Below are 14,847 nucleotides of genomic sequence, written 5' to 3' on the forward strand. Positions count from 1 at the left end.
GCAATTTTAGTGTAGAGCCTAACACAGACAAAAAACCTGGACAGCAGACTACATTCATTTCCCAGTTGCAGAAATACCTGTTCTAAACATTTCTGTAGTGATTCCCACGTAATGATTCACAGTATGCAGTAAATTAAACCTCCATTGCTTGACTATGCTGAGATGACTAAGGTGTACAGTAAAGCTAGTGATTTGAGATTTATTAAGCACTGAAATACTTTACTGCCTCTCCATTAGATCCATATTTCTTTTTTTATTTCTACTTGGCATATTTTAGTTGGATTAACTTATGTCTAGCATTACACTTTTTAAGGAGTCTCAGTTCTCACAAAAACAGCCTTGAACATCTCTCACACTTAGAGAGATAAAGTTGCAATGAAAACTCTGATTTTGAATCTGGGATTCAAAATTGGCCATAGGACACAGACCTTGTCCTTATTTTTTAAAATTTGCCCCTTGATGTCATCAGAAAAGGACCAAGTAGCTGGCAGACACAGACCTGAGGAATTTCTCTGGGACAAGGAGACTTCCCCCAAGTAATCTGGTATCAAGTCTACCATACAAAGACCACCTCCAGACTCCATTCATTTTAGGCTGATACGTGACCTAAACATGGCTCTCGTCAGAAGTCATGAAGTGGAGCTGTTGGAGACCTGTTCTCACTTATTTCTTACCGTATCTCCCCTGTAATAAACAAGACAACTCATTTTGCTCTGCTCTCCTGGGTTTTAGTTCTGGAACAACCTGGAGGGATAGCACAGAAGCAGGGCCAGTCTCTTAGGCAATGCAGCTTTTGGGTTGCTTGCCATTTGCAGACAGATCCACATTTATTGACAATAAAGTGAATTAGAGAGAGAAGAAACAAGGCACGTATGAGTCAGAAAATGGGTCATATACGAAAACAGCTTGAAGCTATTAATACCTAATGCTGCCATTTAATAAATAATAAAGAAGCTGGTGCTAGCCATACAGCAACATTTTAGATCTTCTTGAAAAGGCAGTCTTGGCCTAGGTAATTTTCTTAAATGCTTTTGAAAAAAAAAGGGGTACAGACAGCATTTAATGTTTGCTTATATACTGATTTTTGTACTGAAACACATCTCTCCCTCTGAAGAGTAAGATCTTCAGTGCTTTGCTGAAATGAAACCAGCAAAATCCTTCATATTAAGTAAGGAATAGGATGAACTGAGCATCATATCTCAGAGTTCATGTCAGAAGCAAATTAGAGAACATGAAAAACTAGTGCATTAACTCATTGCTTCTGTGCAGTCATCCCTTATCTACCTATGAAATAAATAAATGAAAGGTAACTGAACATACAATTCCATATAAGGACTGAAGTGGAAATATATTTATGCTGTATTTTTTCCGAGAAAAATGCTGGGTATGTGCATTTAACAAGCCTGTAAACCATTTTTGTTCCATTTCAGATACTGTGTTTAGTAATACCATTGTTAGTTTCCAAAATCATACCCACTGACTGAGCACCTACTCAATATTTTGAATGTTTTTACCCTTGCTCATATGTAGCCTCATGTCTTCTTTCTTATTCAAGCCTGCTCTGAAAACAGTCTCGTCAATTTTCCACATGTGATTTTCAATAGCACTCTTCATTATAACATTTGGGCACCTCACAGACACCAATGAATGTTTATTCATAGGGGTCCTCTGTGGTAAAGTGGTGGTATCATCACTTCACTGTTAGCACATTAGGCAGAGAGAGAAAAAGATATATGCACACAAATTTAGTTCTGGCATGTTTCAGCTTTGGGAAGGCTGATGTTACAATCTTACTGATGTAACTTCATTATATTTTCTCTATGCACGTGAGAAATATCAAGGCTTTAAAGAAATTAAACAATCAACACCCAAAACAGGATCTCATTGAGTCCTTCTGAGTGGCAGCAGGTGTTTCAGGAGTGATGGAAGCCATATCTACAGCACCAATCTCTGCCACTTGGGCTATTGAACGAACCAACAGCCAGGCTAATCAACTACCTTCTGGGTAAATCTGTAATAGACAGGGGAATAAAATGCAACAGTTGCACATATCTGTTGGAAGATTGTTCTACACAGGCCTAGCTCCATGTTCCCTGTTTCTCCCTGTCAGCCTTTTTATTTCCCCATGCTCTGCAACATGCATTTGCTCTGTTTCAGTCCTGTTTATAGCCCCTGTCCCCAGTCCAAGTCTCAGTCCCCGAGTACCTTTAAATTGCACTCTTTATCTCCAGCTCAGTCTTCTTCTGGAGTTTCTCCTTCAACTTTACTTTTCTGGTCCACCCCAAACTCTTCCAGGTCCTTATACAATATCTACTTTCTCCTACTAGAGCACTCCCTCTTTTCTTCATCCATGTTCACAACAGCTTGCTACAGCACCTCACCAGAGATTCAAAGTTTCTACCTTACCAGACCCACCAGATTTCTTCACTGGCCCCATTCTGTTCTTCAGCGAGACCACCTTTATTTACTCCTCGTCCCATCTTCCTATCCTGCAAGCTTAGTTTTTTACTGCATTTTGCTGGTGTGACTTTTGCCAGACTCTTTAGAACTAACACAGATGAAGCAGAAAGATGCTAAAAGCAGAAGAGACCATTTTTCTTCTTCCCAGCGTACTGAGGTATGGCCTGCACAGACAAACTATAAGGTGGGTGGAAAATGACTGGGCTGCTAGTCTCAACAGGTTTTTATCAGCAGTTCAAATTTGGCCAGGTACTAGTAGCATTCCTGTGCAATCAATACTGAGGTGAATATCTCATTAACAGGGATGAAGGGAGAAATTGCACCCCTAGCAAGTTAATGACCAATACCAAACTGGGGGGGAGGGGGCATGCAGAGTGGTGGATATGCTGCAAAGCAAAGCTGCCAATCAGAGGAACCTCAACAGGCTGGAGAAATGGCCCAACAGGAATCTCTTGAAGTTCAACACTGAAAAATGCAGAGCCATGCACCTGGGATGGAATAACCCCCTGCAGAAATACAGAAGGGGCTGGAAAGCAGCTCTGCAGAGAATGGCCTGCGGGTGCTGGTGGACAAGTTGAACAGGAGTCAGCAGTGTGCCGTGGCAGCAAGGAAAGCCAAACACATCCTGGGCTGTACTAACATAAATGTAGACAGGAGGCTGAGAGCAGAGCTTGTTCCCCTTTCCTTGGCACTTGCAAGACTGCTTCCAGTTTGGGGCTTCCAAGCTCAAGACAGTCTTTGACAAACTGGAGCAAGTCCAGTGGACAGCCACCAAGATGAGGAGGGGGCTGGAACAAATGACATATGACGAGATGCTGAGAGCACTGAATTTGTTTAGTCTTCAGAAGAGAAGGCTAAGGCAGGATTTTATTGCTGTCTTCAACTATATAATGGGAGACTTTAAAGGAGACAGAGCCGGACTCTTCTTGGAGGCACACAGTGAAAGGATGAGAGACGTCTGACACAACTTTGGGCAAAGAATATTGTGATTATACATTAGGAAAAAGTTTTTCACAGCGAGAGTGGTTCAGCACTGTAACAGATCGTCCTGTGTGGATGTGGAGTCTCCATTCCTGGATATCTACAAAACTCAACAGGATAAGGGCCTGATCAACCTCACCTAACTTTGAAGTTAGTCCTGCTTTGAGCAGATGTTGACCAGGTAATCTCCAGAGGCCCTTTCAAACTTGTATTACTCTGTGATTCTCATCTCTCAGTAACTTGTCTCAGCCCACAGTAATAATTGCAGAGACAGTCCTGTTCAAAAGCCATGCAGCTGTGCGATGAAGCAACCTCGCAAGTTTTGTCAGAGAAGGGTGCTTTTACAGTCAAGTCAATATATAATCACTGAGAGAGGATGGAGCATGCATGGCAGATGAAATTTCATCTAATTTAGCTATCAAACGCAAACAAATTCCCACTGTGAATAGTGAGATGCTTCAAGAGTTTGTAGCTTAAATTTGAGGAGGTTTTCTGGGGAAAATCAAACAAAAATAACGCTGATTTGACAGCATTCCCACACTACCAAATATCAGAGCTATATCTATAATACAAAGGTGTCTAGGCTGGCCAATGAAAAAGTTTTGGGTTTTTTCTGCGTGAGTATAGCAAAATTTTCTTTTCCCTTCATGATACTTAGAAACTTGAGCCATTTTTTGTCAAAATGCTAAAAAAAAAAATTACCTGAAACAATCATCTAACACTGAAAATGTGAGCCAAAGCTGGACAACATAAGTAACCAAAGAAGAGCAGAGAACCTAGGCAGACTTAATAATAAGCAGTGTTACTAGAACTGTCTATAAATAAAGTGGAGTTTTACGCCAGGGTGTTTAAAAATTTCTCTGCAGAATCAGATTTATTTCCACTTTGTTTGGGTTTTTTATTGCTTGGATCAAGAAGAAATAGTAATAGCAACAGCTTATCAATGTGCAACCTGCTTTAGCAATGTTTGACTTCTTAAGCTGCAATATGCCTGATAGATACTCTTAATACATGCCTCTTACAATTGTACTGGTTCTGATATTGTTGCCATTAAAATTTTCAGCTATGTTATTTTATATGGGTTTCTATCTCACCACCTTTCTCCATGAACCTAATTAGAATGCTCTCAGATTTTTAATACTCTGCTGAACCACCATCTCCAGGATTTGCATGCTTTCTGTCTTATTGATACCCTTGTAGATGAAAATTAGGATTGTATTTCTCATAGCATGGCAAGACAAAGCTATAAATATTTTTCAACCTATATGTTCTAAATAATCCAAATCATGCAAAACTATTGGAAGGTAATAAATGTGCTATGGTGGCTCATATGTTGGCAAAATACACATTTTTCCTTGCTTGTGTTTATCAGTTTGGCTGAAGGAGTATCATTTTACTGCAGAATGGAAGCAAACAAAGTTGTTCTTTGACATATTAGCTCCCCAAAGATACCTAGATTTGGTGCACACTCTCAACCATAGTATTCTTTGCCACCGCTACAGTTTCCTGGATACAAGGATTCTGTGATATGTAATTTGAAACAGGGATCTTACTGTCAAGTTCAAGTTGTAACTAATAACCAAAGCAGGGAACGCTTATTTGAATTAATTTTCTTTAGACACCAGCTGATACAAGTTACTGAATAATAACTAGATACCGCTTGATGAAGATAGGTCAGCAAAACAAATGTTTTAAAAATGCTTACTAGCTTTGTAAACTGAAAACACAGATGACAAGGTATTATGTGACATTTTATTTTTGCCAAAGATCAGATTTTATAGTACTTGTCTTCAACAGTAAAATTAAATGACGATTTTTAGAGTTAGCACCTTCTAAGCTTCCGTTTACAGATCAACTTGAAGAGGAAAAAAAAAGTAAGTTTCTAAAAAATGGAATATTTTTCATGGATTTATGAATGAATAGATCTTGTCTCACAAACCGGAATTACATTTAAAGTGAAAAAAATTAAAAGAAAAAGGGAAATAGACAGAAAGCAGTAGGTATTAGATATTCCAATTTTAACAGGGCTACACGTAAAAACGGCAGTGGAGGCTATCTGGAAAGTGTATTATGAGTTTCCCAGTTTTGTGATTTAAGATTTGGGGCCTAAATTTTATGCCACATCTTCTTCTGCAGCTGCTGCTTTCTGCACAGCATCTTCCTAACTATTTTTATTTAGCATGAGCTGAGACTTTTCCTGTGTTGCAGTAAATTTCCTTTCCCCTTTCTTCATAGCTTTGACGCCCCCTTTGTAGGATCCTAGAAAGTTTTCCATAGTCATGTCTTAGCAGCACAAATCAGTACTGAAGTAGGTTGCAGTGATCAAAGCAGTGTTTCTGCATGATAGCAAGTAATAAAATAAGAGGGAGGGAAGACTGGAAGTTGCAATTGAATTGGACATTTGCACCACAGATTGATGAGACACTGAAAAAATCTTCAAAGGACAAATACAGTTTTTCCCTAGAAAATCATTTAAAAGCAGTTTCCCTATTTGGATACGATGATCAAGACGGAAAAATACACTGCTTACTCGCATAGTTTATGAATGGGAAGTGAAATGCATGGGCATTAAATGCAGCCCAGTGTTGCCTAGACGCTCACTGGTGTGTCATCCTCAAAGGGAGAGGAAGGCTCTCCACTGTGGCATTCAACAGTTACTCTACACAGATGCTGCTTCCTGGGTCCTGCGGAGGTAAGTTTTGACAGTTGGCAGTGTTGTGAGAGAGCAGCACGTGGAAACAGAATGTGACATATTCCACCCATGTTGTCTGATTCAAGATGGACTGCACTCTTGAACAGTCATTGTAGACTGAAATTCCACCCACTGGATGTGAAGTGGTTACATGCACAGCTGTTCACGGTTAGTCACCAACTGCTTGTTTAAGAAGCCTTCTTAGTTACTTCTGACTTTCAACCTCTACCGTTATTTTTTACTTTTACTAATGGCTTCCATGCAGTGAAGAAAAGGGACGCATCTTATTTATATAGATCCTGGCAGTAGTGTCATTAGTTAAGACTGTCACTGCAATGGTTGGAAGACCACTGAAACTGTTACGTACATCTATCAAACAGGCTTTATGTTTAGGACAGTCATATTTAAGCTCCTTGTTTTCTGAGGACCATATTTTCTTTTTCTAGTAAAAGGTTAAAATAAAATGCCCTGATCACTCCTGAATCCAATATTGTTATCAGTATCTTGTCAAGGAAGAAGATTATCCTGCAGATTTATGATCTTCTTGTCTCTAACAGCTATCACTGTAAGTATGTGGTAGGTTAAATCTGGCAAGCAGTATCTCACGCGTTCATAGTCTTGCACCAGAAGAAGGAATATCTTGAGTCAGATGATGTAAGAACCCTCCCAGCAGCTGGAATCTGAGCTTGGCAGAAAAGCAGAAGTGCCTTGCCTTGCCCAGTGTCACATTGATCAGGGTTCCTAATGAGCTGTGGTAAACAATGACCTGTTGCAGTTCACTGGAAAGGCCACCCAAATACATAGGGATAGTGCACAACCTCAGATGTGACTTCTCTCTGTACAGCCAATTTTCCAAACAGCCCCCGTAATGAATGCAATGAAAGCAACACTTTAAATGAGAATGTTGAAGGACAGTATCTCTGCTCTAATCTCAGTTCTGATGCCTGAATAGATAACAGAAAACTCCCTGCAGACAGACCAGGGAGTCCATGATTAGTTTCAGTGTTTCATTGTCAACAATATTAAATTATCAAAATCTCAATTTTTTAGAAGTGGATGGACTTCACTTGCAGGGCTCTTCTCCTCTGTGTTTGTTTGGAGCTATGCCTTAGCTCTAGTCAGCCTTTCTTGTTGGTTTAATAAAAAAATGCTGGCATTTGATGTTCACTTTGTAATTGCTGAAGGAACTGGTGCCAGCAACTAATGCCTTCCCTATCAGAGCAGATATGGCCAGCAGTGTTTGTTGTTTCAATAGCCTCAGAGCAAGAGTGATCAAGGCCAATGACACAGAGTCAATTCCCCATCTTCCTCCCAAGGGACATAGTGCAGTGTCTATCTGAAGGGAGATTACAGATGTTGACCACTTTGACTCTTTAGAAACAGGAGATGTATGGGTGGGATTCATTTCATGTAACTTTCAACATCACTGGGCATTCACCTTCATTCAGTAGATATCTGTACCAAAATGAGTCACTTCAGCCATCTTTCATAGTCTAGAAAGAGAAACTCGCCCTTGCAGAGCCTAATGCACCTGGCCTATTTTAATCAGACACCTTAGAAAGGGACAATGTGTGTGTTCACAGTGCCTCTTTCTGTGTCTCCATAGACTAAGGGAGTCCATGTGAAGGTTTGATGCTGTTGTCCATGCCGCATGCCATTTGAGGTGTCCTAGGTGATGACCCTCACTGACACCCACCTCCTACTCCAGAAAGGTATAGCTGCACAGTAGGTCCTGTGTCATATCTGCTAGGCCCATCTGACCTTACGGCCTCTCAAATAGCACCAGATGCCTAATTAGTGGAAAACTGAATCAAGCCCTAGGCGTCTATATTTAATCAGATGAACCCCATCCACACGGGCTGCCTGAACAAACATGGTTTTAACCACAAGTTTTAAATCCACGTGGAAAGGACTTGGTATATGGAGCACTTCCTGAGTCTGTGGTTTACACAAAAAATACATCTGCTAAAGAAGTGAAGAAAAGGAAAGAAGTTGGAAAGGAAGCTCTGAGAGAGCAGGCAAGATTCATGTCCCTACCTTGGCAGAAAGGAGGATAATGAGGAAGCATCACAGCTCCTTCACCCCTTTCCACTGCTGCCTGGCCTTATTCAGGGGCGCAAGGAGGCACAGAACACATGTGCTCCTCAAAAATATGGCTTGGTGACTTTATGGTGCAAGTACACTTGCAGCAGGATCCACATCAGCACATTCCCTGAGAAGAACTGCAGAAACAGCAAAGCTGGTATGTACAAGTCCCTCATAATTGTCATGTGTGAGTATCTCAGAACATTAACAGGTTTATCTTTACAACACTTCCATGAGATAGGATAATTCCATGTTTTCCTGTCTCTTTCATTACAGTCATCTATTGCTGTAAAATTGTCAGGGATATCAGCACAAGCTCTGAAAACAGGAACACTCCGAGTGTTCAAGAAACTGCCTGAACACTTGAACTGCGTTCGAGAGGGGACCTTAGAACAGATTGATGCTTTAGAGAAAAATAAACAACAACAAAAAAACCCAAACAAAACACTACATTACACAGTACTCCTTCATGTTAAGGAATACCTCATGCCGCATTAAAAAAAAATCTTTGAATTTTGCATTCATTGTAACATTCTTTTAATTTTAAAATTTGGAAAAAAACACTTTGTTTAGAACTCAGCATGAAGAGCTAGAAAGATTCATAATGAATCAGACAAGGTAAAAAAATACACATTAGGTTAAGTAACTATTTTTCAGACTGATGGATTTATGAATTACAGCAGAAGAGGGATCAATCTACATTTGTAATCATTCTCAAATTTAGCAAGCATTAAAAATTAAAGCTGTGATCATATTGATTGGAACAACAGGTTTAAAATGATTCAGAGTCAATTTCAGTATGATAATTGGGACTAAAGCTAAATAAATACTTTATTATATTAATCTAAACCTAGAGCCTGAGGTACTAGAAGATACTCACAAACTAGCCACTATAAGTAAGGGAGAAATGAATGATTTTTCATCTGTATTTCTGTTTGTACACTGATTTGCCCTGCCTCTGTCACTCACTACAAACTGACAGACAACTCCCTTGTCAGGTAGCTGGTAGGTGCAGTCCATTTTTACACGGTTTTTGGCCAAATTTGGAAGCAGCACCAAACACAGGCTACAGAGAACCTGAAATACAGGCACGATTTTACTTCAGATCTGAGAAGTGCAAACTCAGTGGGGTGACACAGGAACATCACACACTGGCAGAACAAAAAGGATTCATCTTTGCTGTTGTCTGTAGGAATTTACTGAGGTAAATTAGCTACTGAAAGGCTGCTTGTTGTTTCCCTGAATGAACAAAAACCTGCCGAAAAGCACAAGGGGATAACCAGAAATAACCAGAACTCAAATTTAATAGTTAAGAACAAAAGAAATCTTTCAATTAATTACTGTAATATCCATGAATACAAGATTTCCTGTAATAATAATCAACTACTAATCAGCATTTAATAAAAAAACCCACTATAAAAATGATTGAGAAAATAAAATATAAGTGAGATTTGAAGAGAATTAAAAACATAGCCAGCGCTATGTTTTCTCCCTTTTACTGGCAGATACAGACATTGTAAGATAAGGGAAAGGTATTTTAGTTTGGCTCCCTATAAAAACAGCCACAAGGTCAGACATAAAAGGGGTCAAGCTAAAGACAGCACAATTTCAATTAACTAAGCCCCTTCTTTTTTCTCAAATTCTGATGTTCCATGATTTAGAGACTCCAGAAAGGAGACGATGGGTAAATTTTTTGTATTCTTTACAAAATCATTCTTTTCCTTATGTATCAATATGTTCTGCAGCTAGATCTAGAAGCCTGTTATTATCTTGCAGTAAGAGACAAAGCCTTTTGGAAAAGGAAACACTATTTGACAGAAATAAAATATAACTTCAGAATTAATACACATGTAACTACATATGTGTCTGTAGTTAGCACGATTTTGAATACTTACTGACAAAATCAAATTGACATTAGAAGTTTTCCTTATCACATATAGTAAGTTTTGAGTCTTGTGAGTGAAGATTTTTAACATTTTATCCAAGTATTAACAGAATATAATTTCAGCTCCAACCTACAATGATTATTTATTGTCCTAGCCACTTGTATCATCAAATGCAGCATCTGCATCTCAAATCCAGAGTATAACAGGATGATGCAATGCAAATATTTTTGTCTTACAAGCCAAACAGCACAATTCTGTTACACAGAAAGGTAAATGAGAATTGCAGAGGAGTCTTTCTGGGTCTTAGGTTACATTACTTATTATAGAAGCAGGCAGCCATATCATAAACTGATCATGATCCATTTTAAATTTTGTTCAGGCTTTTGGTTTGAGAATTTTTGCCTTTACCAAATCTACTGGTAGGTTGTTCCAGAGACTCACCATTTTGGTAGTTAGACATCTTCCAATCTCCAACATCAATTTATTCATTGCCAGTTTACACTGCCCCATGCTCTCTTTTCTCCCATAACCCAATTGAAACCAATGAGATTAGCCAAATGAATAAAGCAAATTGGAAATTCATGCATTACAATATTTTTTAAAGAACTTCTTCTTAAACCCCATGATTAGATATTTAAATATTTCCGAGACACTGAACACCTATTCAAATTATTTTTAACAGACTATCGGTGATTGGATTTGTGCCAAAACACAAGAATAAAGACCTAATATTTAATGTTGTGAGGGTGATAACTCTGTAAATACAATCCTGCAAAAATGAAAATAAAAAAAAACCCAAAGCTTTTATCAATTTAATTCCAAGAGTACTATGCCTGTTAACAAAAGATAATCATAGCAAGCACTTTGATACACATTTCTTACTACCACATAAGATGCGCTTTACAGAATTATGGCTGGAAGGGGTCATTAAATCATTTGTAGAACACTGTATGCAGATAAACCACCTGCACATCCAAGATCATAAATTCACCTAATTACTGCTGCATTAAGCCTCATCAATTGCACATGGCTAAAACACATCTTCAAGGGTGACACCCATCCTTGATGAGAAATGTCAGGAAATGGGGAATCCAGCACTGACCTTACATGTTTGCTCCAGTAGTTAAACTAAAAAAGTACATTAATTTTATTTTGAATTGTCTCACCTCAATTCACTGTTTAAAAATAAACGGACGTTATTTCCATAGTTCAACTTCTATTTCCAGGTCATTCTTGGTTTTGATTCCTCCTGAAGTAAAATACCCCGTCTATAGTACATTTTCTGCCTGTGTATTTCAACTTCACAAACTCAATACTCCACTGTTTACATATCTAAGGTCACTTACACACTTTTCACCATAGGTTTGCACTGGACGTTCATGTGAAAAAAAAACCCTTTAATCAAGCACAAAGTGCAGTTTCATTCCCAAGTCACTGGTAATCATTCAAGACCTTTATGCTCTGACATGTATTCACTCTTCCTAGAGGTACTGTATTTGGTTGCACTAAAATGCATTTTGTTTGAACTAATTCAATTAACAGATCACTGTATTGGACAGTCTGACATAACGATTATCCATCATTTCACCAGTCCTTATTCCATCTGCTCCCCAAAACTGATTAATCATTTGTGAAAAGTGCAATCACCATCTGTTTTTTTGGACCAGATTCTGCTACCATATTCTTAGTTGGGCTGAGTTAGACTGTCTTTAAGAACACACAATGCTGTTCACAGTAACATGTTATATTGTGCAAATAAGTCTGGTAGAGCCTGGCCTTCAACAGGGAAAAAATAACTTGCTTTTATTTTTTTCATAGTCGTTCCATTTCTAGCAAACTCACCTGTATCTCTCAAATAAAGAGATACAGACAGAGTTTAAAAAAAAAATTACATCTAACTGTTCACTTTGATTCACTGAAGCCCAGTATAATAAGCCGATGCAAAACTATGCTATTAACACTGCACAAACATTAACAGTGTGGGTATTGGTGTGTATGACTATATTTTCCTGGAAGCTACAGTTCTATCAATTTCTACCACTTACTTAAAAAATTACGTAAATGTTTTCAAAACTGAAAATCAATATTTAAACCAAGGAAAATTATTTCCCCCCTTCAAAGATACTTTTATCTTTCTGTTCCAGACAAAAAAAAAAACCAACTTCTATTGAGGGACAAAAATACAAAAACCCAAAAAACCTTATCTTTTGAAGTGCAGCATGCCAGATTTATGGTTAATATATATCACCCTCCAATGAAAAATGCAGGTTAATATGTACGCAGCTCTTAGGATAGCTCATGAAGGTGGTTACTGACTGAAATACTGTCACTGAGTCAACCCTAACAGTTTGATTAGGAAGGATATTGTCCTTCTGAACTACTTCCTATATAAGCTACTTCTCACACTGTATAGGAAGCCAGAGGAGAAAAATGCTCTTACTACCAGCTAAGAGCTGAACAACCACTCACACCCAGAAATGTGTGATGGTGGAAGTCTTTTTAGTATACTTCAGACAGTATTCTAATATATTACAACAGGGACGTCGCTCGCCATTCTTTAATCAATTATGATTTCATGTTTTCCCAGGAAGCATTTATACTCGTTATCCAATTTGTTTCTCATTTATGTACAGTTTTCAAAATTTACAGCTTACAGTCACAGTGAGCCGTGAATTACAGTTTTGTTTTATTCAACAGTATTTTTTATGGTCTAGATATCGTGGACGATTCAATCAAATCACATGGTCCTTTACACAAAAAGAAAAGATTAGGGCATACAGATTTCCGCATTCTAATTTTCTCAGTTCATCCGCTTAAAGAAGAAAGAAAAATTATCTGTAGCATTTACCTGTAGAAGGCTGGAGGAGCAGCTTCCCTCATCCCAAAGCTGCCCTGTTCGTTTTCAAGGTAATAGGGTACCTGTTGGCTGTGATGATGGATGAAGGGTGACAGCTGGGGCGCCGTTTGCAAGAACACCACTGGGCTTGGTGGGACATTGTTCAGCGAGTGAAATCCTGCCAGACTGCTGGACCCAAAAGATTCAGAAGTAGGGGCATAACTGAGAGTAGTAGAGCCGTACACTGGAGCCGTAGTACCAAAATCGTAAGTGGCTCCTTCTGGGTAGTTAAAAACGCCTGTCTTGTTGCTCTCCACGTACATGTCGCTGAGCGATCTTTCCAGGGGAATCTTCAGCTGAGGTCTGCTCAGCGTCTCCAGTTCAGTGCCTTGAATCTGGTGCAGCAGGGTAACTCCAGAGGTTTTGGTGTGAAGGGTCATGGTCAGTGCTAATGGCAGTGAGCAAGGAACATATCTGCTTTTACTGTCAACAGCGAGATCGGCAGCTGGCACTCCACCTAAAAAAAACACCAGAACCTATTCTGAGGCTCAGCAGAAATCATAATAAAGCAGCACTACACAGGTATTCCTCTAATCTCCGCAAGAAGGAGGATACAAACAAATGCAGAGTGAGCACTGAAAACGCACATTCTCTCTCTCTCCCTCTCCCTCTCTCTAACTTTTAGGAACTCCTCATCTACGCTAATATGCATTACAAGGTGCTGGCCGCGAGCCAGGAACTCTTGCCTTGTGCCGATGTTGGTTTAAACATCACTTCAGAAACAATTAGTTTTGGAGTTATACCAAATAATTGTCCCTCTAAATGTTACTTCCTTCTTACTAGTTATTTAATTTTTCACTTCAGGGTAGCGAGCGCTCCGCAGCAACTAACGGGAAAGAACACTTAAATCCAACCAGGAAGAGTAGTCCAGTGGTCAGGCAGATTACTGCCTTTTATTTCCTCAGCAGGCTCCAATCTATCTGTGCTTATCTCTCCTCCTGTTTGATTCATTTTCATGTTTGCTAGAAATATGTAATGTGTACATTGTAATGACCCTGGGTAGGACTATGCTGTAACTGAGATAGGGCAAAGCAGAATGTGTGTGTGCAAGCGCGTGCGTCTGTGTGTGTGTGTGTGTGTGTGTGTCACGAGCCTCAGTCAATAAAACTAGCTAACAAAATTAAAGGGTGTATGATATCTACGTAGAAGAAAAGGTTTATAATATACTTCCATCAGTAATAGCAACTTGAAGTTACTAGAGTGTAATAGTAACATTAAAAAGTGAGGAAAAGCTTTGGATTATCCTAGAAATTTCTGTCTGCTTCTTTTTAGGCTGTAAAATGATGAACCAAAACATCATCCAGACTTCACCACAGGAAGATCCTAAAAGTTAGGAAAAAATTATTTGATTGCATGACATGTGAATTGAATACAGGAAATTCTTTTCCCTAGTCCTGTGAACAAAAGCTCAGCAAATTTGAATTTTGAAATCAGACTAGAAAATCAAGTAATCTAAAATAATCAAATGGGATCGGCTTTAAAAGAAATTGAAATGCCTCTCAAAGTTATATTTAGAAAAAAAAAAGGGGAGAGAACATAATGAAAAGGTGTGGCACGCATGCTTCATCTTGCAATCTCATTCCATATAATTTTAACTTTGTGCAAACCAGTTCTCCTGAACCAGCTAAATGAAAGCCTCCAGAAACTGTTTCAAGCTCTTTAGCTTTATTGCTGTGGTCTGTGGTTCAGTCAGTGAAATAGGTCAATGCCAACCCTAAACGCATTAATATATGGCCTCCAGTTAGTATGCTTTGAATACTAGCAAAGTCTATGCTATACTTAAACAACTCCACAGTTATTCGGCTCAACCTTCAAAAAAACCAAGAAACTGAAAACCTGAATATGCA

General features: G+C 38.8%; 1 protein-coding gene across 1 annotated transcript in view; it reads right to left on the bottom strand.

Moving 5' to 3' along the window:
- Window positions 1–13,417, bottom strand: part of ESR1 (estrogen receptor 1) — a 115,463-nt gene extending 102,046 nt beyond the window's left edge. The window contains exon 1 of the mRNA XM_076333839.1: window positions 12,953–13,417. Within this exon, the coding sequence (XP_076189954.1) occupies window positions 12,953–13,380 (428 nt within the window). The 5' untranslated portion in view covers window positions 13,381–13,417. The remainder of the gene's footprint in view (window positions 1–12,952) is intronic.
- Between the last annotated feature and the right edge of the window lie 1,430 nt (window positions 13,418–14,847).

The sequence above is a fragment of the Aptenodytes patagonicus genome, chromosome 3 (genome assembly GCF_965638725.1).
Source record: "Aptenodytes patagonicus chromosome 3, bAptPat1.pri.cur, whole genome shotgun sequence".
NCBI classification, from domain to species: domain Eukaryota; kingdom Metazoa; phylum Chordata; class Aves; order Sphenisciformes; family Spheniscidae; genus Aptenodytes; species Aptenodytes patagonicus.